The sequence below is a fragment of the Crassostrea angulata genome, chromosome 1 (genome assembly GCF_025612915.1).
Source record: "Crassostrea angulata isolate pt1a10 chromosome 1, ASM2561291v2, whole genome shotgun sequence".
In the NCBI taxonomy this organism is placed as follows: Eukaryota; Metazoa; Mollusca; class Bivalvia; order Ostreida; family Ostreidae; genus Magallana; species Magallana angulata.
In genome coordinates this window covers 27,063,671-27,081,611 of record NC_069111.1, presented here as the reverse complement: position 1 = coordinate 27,081,611, position 17,941 = coordinate 27,063,671, and the positions used below count along the sequence as shown (strand labels likewise).

Here is a 17,941-nt window from a genome sequence, read left to right as displayed (position 1 = left end):
ATAATCAAAAATTATAGCTGTGCAATTATAAAATGACCAACTGACTTCTTCTTTATATTCTTAGTAGTTTAATAAGGTAAACATATTTCACAAACATAATTTATTAATTAACTAATAATGTTTTAAGGATGTTCAATAGGTTGAAACTAATATTCAGAAAGCTGGATGGTTTCGAAAAAAAATTCATCGACTAGACTCGGGTCCGACCTTTCACACGTTTGATATTTCTGACTCCATTACTGGTACATCTCTTCGTTCAGAAGTGAGGACAAAAGGCTTGCCCGGTAGTAGGCCTCGCGACAGTCCAGCTTTTCACAAACTACCCTGACAACATCAAAGTAGTAAGTAAAATTGTCCTGCATCTTTTGCCTACAAAGTCCATGGCAAAGATAAATCAACACCTTGAACATTGTTCTTTCGTTGAAAACGTAATTATATTTCTCCAAAATCTCCACTGAACAATCTGGATGGCTTTCACAGTCCATCTTCTCTCTGTACATTGTGTCCATGATCATTCGCTGAAAGTCCAATCTCATTTCATAGTCTTTAACCACACAAAGTACATGTTCAAAAAGACTCCAACGAAGAGTATTCAAGTAATCTAGCGCATCTTTGATGTGGTCCGAGAACCAAACTGAGTGATCAATTGTGTTGTTACTAGAAATGAAGTAGCAAGAGATGCATTTATTTTCGATGTGAGTGACGAGAGAAATTAACAGATAGAATAAGCAAGACCCTATACTCGAAGACCAACAGTTTAATGGGAGTTCTTCATATGCGTAGAAAAATACTGCTTTTTAAAAGTCAGTGGTTTTGAAAATGTCTCCCAGTCCATGACTGCAAATGACCAAGAAGACTATGAGACAATATCTGAAATAAAGACATCCAATACTCATTGTTCTATACTCTAAAAAACTATATATTAAAAAAACACAAGTGACTATGAAATCGACTCAATGATTCATACTTTACCTCTGATCTCTGCTTAAACTTCTTTACAAAGTGTTTTTTTTTCAGCAACGCCAAAACAAAACGTTGCTGAATTAATCATATTAAGCACTCGCAAAAAAGAAATACAAATTTAATGTTTTTACTTTGTCGCAGGTAATTGATTTCAATCGTTATTGTCTTCCTTTTTTATTAGCTATTAATGAAAAGAAATAAATTTTACATTATTCAATTAATAAGGAGAACATATAGAAGTTTTGTATAGTGTAGACTTGTCTGGTAACTTAAGGCGAATGTCAGAAAGTGATGTTGACTTGTTATAAGATCATGTCGACTTGTAGTGTCTTAAATGTACTTGTTAGATGTTCGTGTCGTGTCGACATATAGTGTCTATATCTACTTGTCAGATGTTCGTGTCGACTTTTGGTATCTTTATCGACTTGTCAAATGTTCGTGTCGACTTATGGTATCTTTATATTGTTATTAATTATAGCTGTGCAATTATAAAATGACCGATTGATCTCTTCTTTATATAATTTAATAAGGTAAACATATTTTACAAACATAATTTGTTCATTAACTTATGATGTTTTAAGGATATTCAATGGGTTGAAACTAATATTCAGGAAGCTGGATGGTTTCCAAGAAAAGTTCATCGACTAGACTCGGGTCCGACCTCTCACACGTTTGATATTTCTGACTCCAATACTGGTACATCTCTTCGTTCAGAAGTGAGGACAAAAGGCTTGCCCGGTAGTAGGCCTCGCGACAGTCCAGCTTTTCACAAACTACCCTGACAACATCAAAGTAGTAAGTAAAATTGTCCTGCATCTTTTGCCTACAAAGTCCATAGTAAAGATAAATCAACACCTTGAACATTGTTCTTTCGTTGAAGTCGTAATATTTCTCCAAAATCTCCACTGAACAATCTGGATGGCTTTCATAGTCCATCTTCTCCCTGTACACTGTGATGCACAGTATCAGGCAATCGACAGCTTGTTTGGTTCTGTATTTCGTTAGCAAAAACCATGCAAGATTGGTTAAAAGCTGACACCTATTGCTAACCATTGGAGCTGGGACAAGATGACTTGCATAATCTTTAGCACAAGCATCCCCCACAACTTCGCCTAGGGTGACTGGCTGCATATTCAAACTCAGCTCGGAAGACATATGCATCCCCAATCTTTCATCGGAATATAAAAGGAACCACCATTGACTGTCTAAAGAAATTCCTTGTACAGCTTCATTGAAAAACGATTGGAACGGTACTTGGTCGTCACATGTAGCCACAGTTAACCTGTCTTCGAAAGCACTTTGTAAAGTACCCAAGGCCTCATTGAATCGCTTTCGTAATATATTGGACCGAGCTATTTTAATCGCATATGGAACAAAACAATTTAGAACACTTTCTCTAGTGTTACGTGTAATCTTGAACTGTTCTTTGTCCTCCATGATCACTTGCTGAAAGTCCAATCCCATTTCATGGTCTTTAACTATACACAGTACATGTTCAAGAAGACTCCAACGAAGAGTATTCAACTTATCTAACGCATCTTTGATCTGGTCTGAGGACCAGTGATCAATTGTGTTGTTACTAGAAATGAAGTAACAAGGGATGCATTTATTTTCGATGTGAGTGACGAGAGAAATTAACAGATAGAATAAGCAAGACCCTATACTCGAAGACCAACAGTTTAATGGGAGTTCTTCACATGCGTAGAAAAATACTGCTTTTAGAAAACCAGTGGTTATGAAAACGCCTCTCAGTCCATGACTGCAAATGGCCAAGAAGATTATGAGACAATATCTGTAATAAAGACATCCAATACTCATTGTTCTATACTACAAAAAAAACTTTAAAAAATACGCAATTGATTATGAAATCGACTAAACGATTCATACTTTACCTCTGATCTCTGCTTAAAGCTTCGTTACAAAGTGTTCTTTCAGCAACGCCAAAGCAAAACGAAAACTCAATATCTGGATTCACACTTGTTGGATGTGCTTCACTGACGACATGACAACCATCAGCAACAATGGAACTGATGATCGTCTCGGGGGGCCATTTTGATGGGCGTTCCCTCGTTATCCACTCGCTTGCTTCTTCTGGCCATGGACACGAAGCTGCTGATTTGTATACGTATGTTGGGGAAAATGTCGGATAATGGTATGCGCTGGCTTCTTTTTTTTCTTCACTAACCATTTTGTGTCGCACGGGTGAGAATACAGAACTCTTAGGAATGCAAACTAGATTTGTTTGCTCCTCGGATGTGCCCGATTGAAACGAGTCGTTCGTAAGAAGGTATAAGTACCCAGGATGTACGCCATCACTGCTTATTATACCAAATTTTCTTCGTGCCTTGTTAGCGTCTCTACTACTTGTATAGATTGTCATGTTATTGTAAAGAAGAAGAGTTGGCACATCAGACCAGTTTTTGTGCTCATTTTTACCCTTGAGTTTTTCTGTCAGAAACATATAGTCAACAAACAACCCATTAACGATATCTCCTATCAGCTTAATAGGTAGCTGCTCCGCTGCGGTGTTTGTCGATTTTGCAGACGTTTCTGGATATTGGTACTCTGAAGAGGCGCTTTGCTGCTCTTGGTATTCCATTGGTATAACTTTATGCATCCACTTATCAGCGTCATTTAACACATTGTTTATTGGTAACAATGTCTTAAGCAGGAATGACATGTGAAGAGACGGTATATCAGAGTAAGGATCTATATAATCCTCAACGAACACTTCTTTCTTTAGGCCATCTGAAATGAACAAGTAAGAGGCATTGAACAATAATCTAACACAGAACAAAATATCTGTAGTCTTTATTATTAAAGTACAATAATCACCTTCAATTTCCGATAAGTTGCTTAAGAACTTCTCTTCTTCTTCGTCACTGGATAATTCTTCTAAAATAACAAATCAAAATCACATTCGAAACACTGTTGACATTACAATTTGTTTAGCTTAGGCATTTAATCTAGTCTTGGTTTCTTATAAACATTGTGAAAATAACGACACAAGCACATTCTAAAAACTAACTAAACTTGTTACAAGTTAAGATAGTATACCTTGGTCTCCATCCTGAATTTCTCTTAGACTCACGTAGTGAAATTCACCGACGTGCCCCAGGTGAAGTGACACCTGGTCTTCCTTTGCTTGAGATGTGTTTATTTTTGTAATTTCCTCCTTCTCGCCTCCATGTAATACTTCAATATTTCGTTTAGTCACCTGAATTTGAAAGGAACAAAATTTACATTACTGGACTCCCTTTAATAAACTTAATGTTTGTATGCTGATACTGTATCTCCAATTGTCTTCATTAAATGGTTATAATTTTATAAGTACCGATGATTCGTACAGAATAACTTGTACATTCTATTCAGAATGATAACCATGTTAAGAAATTGCAATAGAAAAAAAAATTAAGATTTTTTTTTTACATAGACTTATTTCTTAACTAGAATCCATAGGCAAAAAGGAAAATCTGTTTTCTGTTTAAACACAAACCATGACTGTGATTTTTTTGCGAAATCATTTGTATTAAAGACTTAATCTCCTCTAGCCATCAACTAGAGCTAGCAATGTTCCATATCAATATTTTCTGTAATATATGTAACATTTTAGCATTAATTTTATGTTTTCGCCCTCATTGTTAGTGGACAAATATAAAACAAGAATACGTTTTTGTTGAAAAAAAATTGTGTTACAAATGACACAAAAAAATGGAGTTGAAATAATCCTCAGTACAATGTCGGAATCTTTTATGGCTGATTACAACACAATAAGCCAAAACCTCCAAATAATATAATCATGTTTTTTACACATGTACCATACGAGTTTAAACGAACATATGAACTCGGAAACGAGAGGAAATATTTTTTTTACAGTATTAGTCAACCGCCAGTAGTAGATTCATTTGCTGGGTAATAGTTTGAGGAATCGATTCTTTACTTCGATGATATTTTATTTACTAAGTATTAGTTTAATCATTATAACTGACAACCAATGTTACTACACAACTAGTAATTACGATGCAATTCGCATTTTTAATTAACTTACAGTGTTAACTTAGTGGTGATAAGAGTGAAATTTTCTTGGTGCTAAGGGCGTACAACAACACCAATATTCCCTACCTGTGATATCGCCTGAAGCACCAAATGGTCTCCCCACTGCCCTTCGTGAGACATACGATTAAGATAATCAGACCAAGATTCTCCATCCATAAACATTTCAAAGTGAGTCCCATCTTCTGATTCGGGGTTGCTTCTCAAGTGCTCCACACATGCTTGACGAAGAGATTTGGAACTAAATGAATAATCGTTATTAAGTTCTAGTTGATCCACTATGGCAGCAAACATACAGTTTCCATCCGGTACAACATTATGAATGGCATAGTTTTTTGACTTTGCAGCTGATGTCATTGCTTTCATAAGTTTCATAAATTGGCCTTCGCAATCTCTTCTGCCACATCCTGTGGTTAAATACACATGTATTTGAGTTTAAGGATAAGATAAAGATTAACATGAATTTCATATTGATTAATTATATCATACTTCTTACAGAACAAAACAGTGCGGATGAAAACATAAGTATTTTACCTGCGCAGGTGTGTTTCGACAGTTTCTTTTTCCTTCGTGCCGACGGAGACGCTGTTTCTTCCATTTTTATGATTTTGTTCTCTAGGTCGGATGTGCTTTCATTAGGTAACTGACGGTCACTTACCGGTGCACCCTCTCTCTGACCCTTTGTTTTTAGAATCTTGTCCCCAACTTTATGTTGTCCACTGTCTTGCAAACTTTCGTCGTCCTTTATCATTCCGAGAGCTGGCAATCCTGATACTTTTGGTATTTCCATAAGCTGGGATTGTTCAACAGTGGGTAGATTTGAAGTTGTTGACTTGGATGGCAAAGGTGAAATATTTTCATTCGTTTTCAACGATTCAAAATCATTCTTAATAAATTCCATATTCCAGTTGTAACCATATCGAAAATCGCCGGAAAACATACCCCACGGCTGGTCATACATTGAGTTATAATTCCAGTTTGCATCGAGTTCATTGCTTTTTGGTGACATTTTTTTCCATTCTGGTGGCTTTCGTGAACTACTACTCTTATAGTCCGGTAACCCATTTTTAGATTTTTCCTGAACGTTTGGGATATCAGATGATACAACATTCACAGAACTGCGTGCGTCTTCAAATGATGTTGTCTCTTTATTTGTCTTCATATTAATCTCTTGTTCTGTGTCTTTTTCTCTACTGCTTTGATGATGAGATATGTCTTTCTCTCCATTGCCACTAACATTATCTAGATGCTCAGTGTCCTCAGTTTCTACGGTTGTTGTCTCGTCTTGTTTCCTTTGAACACCCTGCTCAAAAGAGCACTTTGAACTTTTTTCTTTATCCCAAATTTCATCTTCGTTATTTATTTCATTTTTATCCGTGTGTAACCCATGTAAACTAGTTTTTGATTCTAAGCCTTGAGGAGTCGGAGAAGGAAGCTCGCGCCCTTCCTGTTCATTTATCTTATCGGATGTACAATTAGATGCTAAACTTTTGCTCCCATCATCTATGTTTTCTTCTCCATTGATATTTGTCTCCAAAACATTTAGTTTTCCTGATTGTTTGGTGCTGTCACAGTGTGTTCTGTCAACGTGTTCGTGATCCAAACTAGTCTTTTCCGATGCAAGGATCTCATTCCTCGATAGAGACTCTCTTCTTAAACCCCCGTTGCTTGAATTGTCGCTGATCTTTCTTGAAATAGGCTGCTCTTTCGTATTACATTTAACATCGTGTTTTTTATCAATGTCTGGAACAACTACAAAATATGTAAAGTTGGGAGTAAGATAGGGCACCATCTTTATTATTTATTCTTCGTGTCTGTTATTGAGAAACTCTTCGTTGACCAAATTTTTTTAATATATACTAGCTAGTATAAAATGCAGTGCGTGTGTATGTGTGTGATATTTTATTCTGATGTCTACTAGTTATAGTACCTATTTCCTGTAAAAGACTGCACGGACACTCAACTCCACTGGTCATAAGAAGTAGTTTTGTTTTCATTTCATTGCAACTAACACACAGAACCTGGTGAAATCAAAAGTAGAAAATCAAGGCTCTAAACTAATATAACTGGAAATAAATCTTTAACAGAAATGATGGCAAATATTTAGATAAATAAGGGATGTATTACCCTCTGGCAGTCAGGACAGTGAATTCTTTTCCCGTTACAATTCAGTGTTGATCTACATAAATCACACACCTCCATTGCTTCCCTAAATCAGTTCTAAATTTAGTACAGTTTCATGTAGTTGGCACTGTACGATTTGTCGTAAGAAAACATCCGAATTCAGTTTCAATATTCCTATGAAGACAGGAAATGTTTTTCTGAATATGAATTGATTGCCTGAAATAGAGTGACTGAACGTTGTTGGAAATTTTCATTTACAGTCTACTTTCGGTTTATATAGGTTTGGGTTTTTCGAAAGATAGCTTAATTAAACTATTTTTAAACACACACACACACGCCGAGGCATATTACCAATATATTTAAATCGTCGATATATTTTTATAGTGTTGGTTATCAAAACTTCCTTCTTTTAGTATTTTGACACACACATGTACTGTACAAGGAAACTTTTCCTTAATTGCTTTAGTCTTAAATACAGTTGTATAATATAATTCTGTGCACATTTTACATGCATATACATGAATATATTTGATTAAAACGGCTAAGTCTTCAGTTTAGAACACTTTCTCTAGTGTTACGTGTAATCTTGAACTGTTCCTTGTCCTCCATGATCACTTGCTGAAAGTCCAATCCCATTTCATGGTCTTTAACTATACACAGTACATGTTCAAGATTCTGTGCACATTTTACATGCATATACATGTATATATTTGATTAAAACGGCTAAGTCTTCATTTCTATATTCTGACTGGTAGTTCATCTGAATGATTATTATTTATTACATGATTGGATTATCTAAATATCCAATGTCCAATATTTATTAATGTTACTGTGTCTATTAAACTGATTGTTAGTCAAAACAGGTTTCATGCGCGGATCTAGTGGGGGTGGAGTACCTCCTGGAAAAATCAAATTTATTACATTCACATCGTAAAATAAATTCTCAAAAATAGGCTTTGAACCCACCACCCCAACCCCTCCGCGGGAAACAAAATGGGTTTTTTTTCTGGATCCGCGCATTGATTTGGTTTTCAAGGGATATTTACCATTTGAAAATAATTTTAAATATCTCACGTTAAACGTAATTTTAAGGTAAAAGCGAGTATTGTCGTTATAACTTAAACAGTGTTTAGACTTAATTTGTGGCAACGACCACAGGGGCCAAGCCCGTTTTGACATTAATTTCAATGTAATCATAAATAATTGGTTACATTAAAATTAATGTCAAAACGGGCTTGGCCCCTGTGGTATGGACAGACCCTGTCGGGCAAAATCATTTTCAGAGAAGAAATTTAAGCATTTTGCTATAATTTTAAGTATAAGGAAAGATTTACTAGCAAATAAGATTTGTCAAACCTATAAAACTATAACTCCATTATATATCTAGGGTATTTTGTATTTTAATTTTGTTTTGTTTTTGTTTTTGTTTTTCAGTTTTATTTGGGTTTTTTTAAAGAATATTTACTGACTAGAAAGCACGACACACTTACGATACAAACTGTCCTGGTTATGCAGTATTGCATTTTTATATTTCAAAGAATTGAACGTTAAACATTTTAATTAATTGCAAATGTTCTAACATCCGATTTAGAAATATATGTTAAGAAAAATATAAATATCTTTATTCTTGATGATGATGTTTACTTTATAATTTCTATTAATCGTCATGTCATTAGCATATCGCTATGGAATGGCGTTTTCAATTTGTATCACTAAAAAGCGGAAAAAAAAATTAATTTCTGATCATGATACGTTGTGAGCAGTGCTTATATTATATAAAATTGTATGAATTATCTGTTCTTACCTTGAACCGCCTTTGGACACTTTCAACATAGAAGATCAGTCGGATTAAGTGTTTAAAGTCAAAGATTTAAAAAAAAAAAAGATTATCATTGATATTTCTAGTTAATCAATACTAGAAATCATATACAAGAAATGCTCGGGGAAGGGTAGAAAGGCGCATTTGCAATCCCACTGGACCATACACATTTAATCTCTCTCATGATGCAAAATATGCCAGTCCCCAAAATAATTATACAGTCGTGTGCATTTTATAGCCATCGATACATATCAACTTCTGTGAACACATCTCTTGTAAATTTATCACTAGTATTCAAAACAGTCTTTATTTTACTCATAACTCTCCTCAAATTTTTTTATGGCGCCATTTTCAGCATACTTATTTACAGCCAATCACCATCCACCTTCTGAGAGTTAATGTTGCCGACTATAAAATTGAAAACCGATATAAAGTAAAAAAAAAAATTGAATAAGTATACATGTACAGGCATTGACTTCATTCTTGAAAAAAAATAATACATCGGCATTGTTTATTATACAAACTCGCAACTTATCAAACAGCTTTGACAAAGCTAATCAGGATTCTAGAGTGTTCTGTCCTCGGTTATTGTTCCTAGTGCCTGTTTACTACGTTAAAAAACAAATATTCGGCAATGCGCTCAAAAGAAGTTGTGCACAAAACTAAATTGTCTTGGAATCTTGAAATTTTGCTGTAATGGAGGAAACCATTATGCAATAATTTAGATATTTCCAAACCAATGCTTTTTGTTGAACCAAATATCAACCATGATCTCCAGACACTAATGCAAACGAATGTCATAGAAAGCTATTTTCACCCACGCTTGTCAACAGTACAAAAACAGAACAAACTTTTCCGTGGCTGAGTGTGGAAATTAAGAGTGCACATTTGAGCCGCCCCTACTTTACCCATTTCCGATATCCAAATGGCATTCATTAGGTAGCCTAATGGCAGTGTGACACTGTTCCTGTCATTTCGCAGAACCATGAAACGGTTATTATCTTTTCCAGAGACAAAAACTTACTTTAAAAGTTTACATTACCTTAACATTTATTACATGTACATCTTACCTTAGTAATCTTTGCTATGTTTACTTTATTCATTTTCATTGGAACAAATTCCATTGATGGTTTGTTCTTATGTTTCATCTGACCTGTAATTTCATTACTCATAGCAACAAATTAAAACGTGTATTTAAATCAAAAGAATCATTAGCAAACAAAAACGCGCTGTAAGAAATGTTTGATTTGATTATAAGGACACGTGACAAATATACACCAACAATAGTTAATACAAAAGAAAAATATCAAAATTCATGCCTTTAAAAAAATCTTGGGATACTAAATTATCGTATGAGTGTTACAGTTTTTTTAAAAAGCAAAGAAAACTTTTATAGACAGAAAAAAGAAGTTAACGTTTAGGCTTGAAGATGCTCTTTGTCACTTTTTTTTTTTTTGAGGGGGGGGTTCTGCGACAGCAGTTGAATGGTAATCATTTGTACCAGACAAAAAGTAAACTCCATATTTAAAATTTAAGCATGCGCGTTTCTTAGTTAAAATGAAACCCGAAATTTCAGTCAGGATTAAAACAAAATCTCGAAAATTAAACCATTTTCAAATAGCACTGACTGTACAAGTAAATCATTAACTTTAATTGCAATGTCAGAAGACATTCTTCAATATGCATTTTTGCTTAGGAAAATGTTAAAGCGTTCAATTTGTAAAATAACATATAGAGCCAATGAATCTGGATTTTAATTTCATTTTCAGGACTGCAGGGGGTGATAGTGTACTTCAAATTTTAATGTCATATTTATATTTTAACTCTTATTCTTATAATATTGCCATTTTGTTAGAATGATTTACTGTTCATCACTTGAATTGATTAAATTCTAAATAATCTTGCATATTTTCCATACAAAACCAACACAAAATATCTTAACAATATGTTAAGTTTAGAGAATTAAATCAAATTTCTCTAACGGTGCATAAAGCTCGCTGTCCTTAACAAAAATTCATTGTAAACGAAAACATAAACATTTACGCATGCGCTGTGAAGAGACCAGTGACCGGATAAACAGAGCATGATAAGAAGTCATTTTCTCTGAAGACTTTTTCAATCAGATAGATTTGTGAAACATAAATCATTTTCTTAAAAGCTTCAGTGTATGACAAGAATAAATCACCCATCAAACAAAAAGATATTATTCCCTCCAAACCAGTTGACTCTCTCCTCACGCAGGCGGTCAGTTTACACCCCGATTTGTGTTGTTCCGTTCACATCAAAGTCTCAGTGCATCATTAAGTAGATTAGGCCAGGAGCTGAGGAGTCTAACTTTCGGTCAGACCTTATCAATAACTAGTTAATTTGATTTGATGACGTCCCCATCATTAGGGAATAACAGGTGGAACAGACAGAAGCAACTAATTAGCGATCAGCGTTTACATGTCTTTTAACGAAGTTACGCCTATTGTTCAACTTTGCTTTTAGGCTTGGCTTTTAAGGATTTCAAATATATAGGCACGAACGTTAGTAAAATCAGTCCAAGAGAGAAATAATACAGCAGCAGAGCCGAAAGGAAACTCTAACGAAAACTTAGGTAAGATGATTTTTACACTCAGTTTTCGGCATATTTCAAACTGCCAAAATCAACAAGAAAAAATCAAATCTTATATTTCTTTTTTAACTGTAAAGTAGATTTAGATGTAGTTTATACATTTGAGGGGTAAGTTTTGAATTCTTTTTTTTTTAGAAAAGACGACACAAGCGATATTTTACTAAATGATTTTGTAAGAATATTTAATAAACTAATTTAAAACAAAAAACAAAATTCCTAGAAAACATGTTTCTCCCATAGACTTTAACACAAGCAATACCTTAAAAGTAAGAGACACATTGCTTCGTTTATTTATTTTTCTATTTATTTATTTATTTATTTATTTATTTATTTATTTATTTATTTATTATTTTGCAATTCACAAATTTATACATCAGCCAATTAGTAATATCCATGTATTTCACAGAAGGTACTTCATCAAAATGATTTTTATTCAAAGGATTGAAAATATTGTATAATCTATCGGTTTTAATAATTGTTTATTTTTAATTTTCTCTTTTGGTTTACTGTTGTTATTTATTAAAACAAACATGCTAATTTGAAATTGTTCTGAACAGAGGGAAAACAATTTCTAAGTGCATGATCTTCTTTAATTCTGTTATGCTTTGAATATAATACATACATGTATGTTCAAATTTTCAATTTTTTATATATAAAAAAAACAATTATCAAATTTTATACCTGTATTAAATATAACAATACAGTCTTTATTCATCGTAAAATTTTGAGTAACGGTGGGATTTTAGAATTTTTCTATTCACTCTATCGTTTCAATTTAGTCAACTTGAACAGAATCAAATTCACAAGCCTTCTGTGACTTTCTGTGTATTCAGACTTGGAGAATGCTAAAAATTATTATTTCTTCCCTTTTATCTGTTATATCAAAATCAAATAACTAACCATTGATTAGAACAGAATCTGAGTTTCATGATAACGATTTGGTAGATATTTTAATTGAAATACATTGTAAAGATGAAAAATCCTTCAAACTATTCACAACCCTTCAATTGTTTTAACTAGTCAGGAAAAAGTTTCAAGAATTCAGAAATGATAATTCTTTTTCAACGAAAAAAAAAATTGGAAGGCTGCGTGCATTTACCGATCTAAATGATCGATTTGTCTTTTTTGCACTGACATCTTTTTTTAAAGTGATGCTAATTTTGTTTCGCCGGTTCATCAAATAATACCGCAAAGATCAAACATCGAAGTGGCTTGATTAAATAACATAAGTTAAATGAAGTCTGATCTGTATGTACATATACTGTTTTTGCGTTTCTTGCAAGGTGATAATTAATCTTTCATGAAATTCTTTAGTTTTAAATGGCATGCAGTTCGTGTATAAATTGAAATTGGAATCACCAAGGAAATACTTTAATCGTTTTTAAATATTTAAATCATTCTCACTTAATAGAATTTTTAAATTATTGCCGATATAACATATATTTTGATAATACAAAAAAGCCGTTATTCTGGATTATACAATATATTATTCATATTACGATGGAAAAGTTTAGAAAATTTGAACGTTACACATTTTCTTTCAAAAACGGTCATCTTATGACACGTCCATCTAGCATTTTTCAGTTTATGTAAGACTTCTTGAAAGGAGAGTTTATAAATACTTTGGTTTTTTTAATTAGAATGATTGAAAATTTCATGCATTTATTTCAATTCAGAGGGATTTCAAATGTGTATATTTATATGTTCATAAAATGATAATATTGTTATTTTTTAAAATAAATATATATATTTTTTTATGAATTTTAACCATAAAAGAAAAATGAAGATATACTCGATCATCTCCATCGTCATCGCTTTGGTAGCAGTCATTGTTCTCAAAACGTCAGCATCCAAAGAAAAGTCCAGAGGACTTACGAGACTCGTCGGACAACAGCCATTGCTATTCGGAAGGAGGGGAATGAACCCTAACATGAACAGTCTATTCTTTGGTAAACGGGCCGTGGACAGATCCACACTGGATGATATCATTGTTGAGAAGTGCTCTCGAATAATGGCTGCATGTCAAGAATACGCACATGAAAGAATGGGTGAAGACGACATTTAGTCTAATGTGTTGATTTTATGAACAAAACGAAACTTGTATATTGTTATCTCTTTTATCGCTGTACAATCTACGGAGAATTTGAATCAAATTGTAATAAGCATTTTAGTCAATACTTTTTTTTAAAATTGATGACAGATTAATAAACAAAGCAATTGTTTCAATGTTATCAAAATAAAACCTGTTAATTGCTAAATATGCTTTCTAAAACTGTTTGTACATCGTTGCTTTTGGTGATTTGATGATGTCACATACACATGTCACGGTTTATGAATTTATATGAAATACATAAATGAAAAACATGTACTTCAATGCTTTGATTGATTTCATTCGCATGGAGGGCCGCAATGTTAATAGTATGCTAAAGTTTGGTAAAGTAATACAGACTAATAACTGTTAGTATATACTGATTTTTTTGTTATCCACTTGATATTAACTTGTCACATAGTGATACAAGTAATGTGACGAATAGATGCCTGTTCTCTTTATCTTGAGCAAATGTTACGTCACGGAATGTTATTAATGATACTCATAAATAAAAGAATTCCCAATATTCTTACACAATTTTTAAACCAATATGTGGATTATTTCTAGGCACAGTCACATATTTCGTGAAATGAAAGCAGACACTATTTCGTTGACTTGTAGGGTGCTAGCATTCTTCTGAGGAAAGCACGACTCGATTAGAAAAACATTAAAACGACCAGAAATATAAGTCCTTTTTACACTGAATGAGAAAATAGTCATTGGTGACTGCAGAAATAGCAGAGAATCAGACAATGTTCCCATTCTAGGGGTTCATAACCGGTGAATCACAAGGAAATTTAATTCTTTAGGACCAAAAATATCTTAATAGAACCAGAAATACCATTAGTCTTTTAATATGAACAATGTCATATCTAGCATCCACGAGATGGACATCACACAAACCGAACAATTAATAGTGATCCATTTGTATACTGAATTCAAATAAGTTATTGTTAGAGAAAGACTGTACTATCGGTGAGCGTATATTTTCATTACACGAATAGACGAATAAGGAATTTGAAATCTTTTTGAAAATTACCGATTAAAAGAATAAAACGAATCTATGAATGACATTGAACAGCATAGCTATGAAGTCATGAAGAAATTCATTAATTTGATGCCATCAAACATATACTGATTACTCAATCCACATATATAAGCCAACCATAACTTTCCAGAGGAAAACAGCAAACAATGGTGAAACATCTTTTAGATTTAAAAGGACTATTGCGTGTTCAAAACGATTTATTTTCCACACACCTCGTTTGCCTACGGCAAAATTAAGTAAAAAAGTAAAAATACTTCATAGAAATCCCAGATCTATCGAATTAAATCAAAGCGTTGATTGTTGGATCAAATTAATCATTGATAAAAGAGCCTGCTAGTCTCCTGTAACCGATTTGAAAACCTGTGTACAGTTATACAGTCACGGACAATTAAAAGTATTTAAGTCGGATCCACATTGCCGTTTCGGATTATGGTTATGTTTTTTAAATGAATTTTTGGTACTAAATTAAGATCAAGATAAGGGACACGGAGACTTCATTAAGAAAATCTAATTTATAATGACGTGTTCGCTCATAAATTTGATATGCCGGAAGTTGTAAATTGCAAAATTTAAAACTGTCACCTTAACAGAGAGGAAATGAGATTTTTCCGGTTTGGATTTTCTCAACGAACAACAGTTACGGTCTACAGATAGGAAAATGGTTCGTCTCTGATATCAAATATTTATAAAAGAATGTGCTAATCCGTCTCACTAAATTGCATACAGCAGGCAGAAAATAGGATGAGTTTGAAAGTGAAATTAACCGATTTTTCGATCGACTCAGTTTATCACAAAATTAAGAAAATTTATTTTGATTTGCTTGAATAGAGAGACAATATTGACAGCTCCTTTAGGAGACTGGATGAACAACAAATTAACCATCAAATATACCTTAAATTTTTAGACTTGGTTATAAGTCGTAAACTATTGAATAGGGAAAAAATCCAAATATTTTATCATAAAATAAGAATATTTCCCTATCATTATGTCTTTTACAGAGCTCTGTTTCTCAAGGAGAATGACATTGTCTGAAAAAATGGTCAGGTCCATCCAGCCCTCATAAGATATGAAATATTAGAACCATTTTAACAAGAGCTTGGACTTAAGGTGGTTGTGTCAAACACCAATGTGACGTAGGCCTGTCTATTTCATTGCTAGATCTCAGCAATGGCTTTTGAAATCAACAAGATTTGTCTGGCTTTTGAGATAAGACTACGCAATTAATGCATATTTTGCTTGAAACCACGTCATTTTTAACATGTTTTGACGCAAGGAATAGATAGCTAAGCCCTACTGAAAGTCCAAGGTCTTGTTAAAATGGTTCTCCTTCTGTGTGATTACCAATTCGGCGGCATGCAGGGTCAGCGATTTTCTTAACACGTCATAGTTTAGTACCTTTTGATATAAAATGAAAGAACAAGAAACTCTTCAATTATGGTTAAGAAACCCCGTTGCCATGACATCAAAAATTAAATATGGACAAAATAATCGCTTCTTTAGATCAACTCTCGGAAATGACAATTCTTTAGTTACCTAAGACAAACTTTTTTGAACACATTTTGGCATAAAAATACTGTAGGAACTTATTCGTATTAATGTTCATTACATTGAAAATGTTTGGAATTTTAAAAAGTCATATTTTTCTTTCTTTTTGACAATTGAACAACGCAGCATAGAAATAGTTACCCAAGTTTGCAATTTAACCGGATTACAGTGTCGGCACAATGATGTCGTAGGAAATTATCTTTTAGGCATCAAAATGACCACAAGGAATTTTGAAATGGTTTTCTTAACGTCGTTGAAAGACCACATGTAACTGAATCGATGTAATAGCTAATCAAAATTCATGCAAACTAAAATAGAGAATTGGTCCCTTAAAAAACCGAATAAAAAACCAAATTAGTATTATAAGTGGATCTTTGTCGGAATGAGTTGTCACCAAAATTGACTCTTACAAAGTCAGGATTCTTGCCTCTGACATTCTAAAAATATGCTTCCGGACCAAAAAAATCTTTTGAAGCATATGCAAGCACACAAGATATGCATGGAAGATTCACAGTAATCTACTGTTATCATTGGTATGACCTTCTGAAATACCGTTAATTCATTTAAACTACTTAAGTTGTGCAAAATATAATTCAATATCTGGCTATTTGTCATTCCTATTTTCTATGAAAAAAAAATTCAAAAATTTTATGAAGGACAGTATGCATTGTTAAAACGCACTTTGAAAATTTCTTTTTAGGTGCGTTAATTTTGGGACCAAGTCAACGCACTTTGAAAAAAAAAAATTTTCAAAGTGCCTTCATATCGTCGATATTAACGCACTTTGAAAAAAAAATTTTCAGGGTTAGGTCAAAATAATTGATACTTTAATAGACAATAAATGATTGTTTCATCCTTTTTTAGCTTAACATGATTTATTTTAAAAAAAACCCATTGTATTCTCAGCTAACTTGATAAGCAATGTCTAGATGAGAATTGTTTCCTTTTTGTTCTTTGGGAGATTTGAATTACCCAAATATGAAATGAACTTCATCGCTAAGTAACTGTATTTTCCTTTTTTGAGTATGCAGTAAATTTACTTCTTACCTGGTATATTGGGTCATGCCAGAACGAATATGATTTAGATATATTGATAATGGAGATCAATGTATAACATATTTCAACTGGCTTATTGCATGTGTTTGTAAACAAACATGATGTGAACAAAAGATACGTTTGTTATCTTTTTTTAAAGTGGGTTAACTGAGTACAAAATTTAACGCACTTTGAAAAAAAATTTCAAAGTGCGTTGATTTGGTCCCAAATTTAACGCACTTTGAAAAAAAAATTCAAAGTGCGTAATTTTTTCCAAGTGAGTTGCAACAATGCATAGATATTATGAGTTCTGAAAACTTGATTAAACTCATATTCTTGATATGCAAAAATGCTTACTCAAATAGTAGAAAGACAATTTTTGAATTTAATTAACAAATACATGCATGAATATATATCATAACGATAGTGCATGATGTGTTGTATTAAAAGGAACAAAAAAGGCCCACATCATAAATATTAGAAAAAGAAGTAATTGGCAGGCAATAATCTCTCTGTGATCCCCCTGAATGATTAAATTTAAATCCGCGTATGCGTGTCAATGTATTGCACAGTGTGTACGGATACATTTATTACACGACAGCTTAGATCATTAGCAACCCGGACTTTCTAGACTTGTAGTAACCTATG

The 17,941-nt window shown here is 33.1% G+C and overlaps 1 protein-coding gene and 1 long non-coding RNA gene across 2 annotated transcripts; one reads left to right on the top strand and one right to left on the bottom strand.

Moving 5' to 3' along the window:
* Positions 1–1,464: 1,464 nt before the first annotated feature.
* Positions 1,465–7,410, bottom strand: LOC128155295 (uncharacterized). Its single transcript, XM_052816935.1, has 8 exons — positions 7,144–7,410; positions 6,947–7,037; positions 5,551–6,768; positions 5,086–5,423; positions 4,021–4,180; positions 3,799–3,858; positions 2,856–3,711; positions 1,465–2,755 (listed from the first exon to the last, which is right to left on the bottom strand). The coding sequence occupies exons 1-8, from the start codon at positions 7,216–7,218 to the stop codon at positions 1,564–1,566; spliced, it is 3,990 nt and encodes a 1,329-aa protein (XP_052672895.1). The 5' UTR covers positions 7,219–7,410; the 3' UTR covers positions 1,465–1,563.
* A 3,787-nt stretch (positions 7,411–11,197) lies between these two features.
* Positions 11,198–11,558, top strand: LOC128155290 (uncharacterized). Its single transcript, XR_008239586.1, has 2 exons — positions 11,198–11,363; positions 11,450–11,558. It is a non-coding gene; the product is annotated as an uncharacterized LOC128155290 (long non-coding RNA).
* The last annotated feature ends 6,383 nt before the right edge of the window (positions 11,559–17,941 follow it).

Bases quoted from the DNA above. Each gene is read 5' to 3' on its own strand.
- LOC128155295 (XM_052816935.1), bottom strand. From the start codon at position 7,218: ATGGAGGTGTGTGATTTATGTAGATCAACACTGAATTGTAACGGGAAA. The intron at 6,769-6,946 runs GTACTATAACTA...CATATTTTGTAG, and splicing joins CAGTCTTTTACAGGAAATAG to TTGTTCCAGACATTGATAAA. The intron at 5,424-5,550 runs GTAAAATACTTA...ATTTAACCACAG, and splicing joins GTCGAAACACACCTGCGCAG to GATGTGGCAGAAGAGATTGC.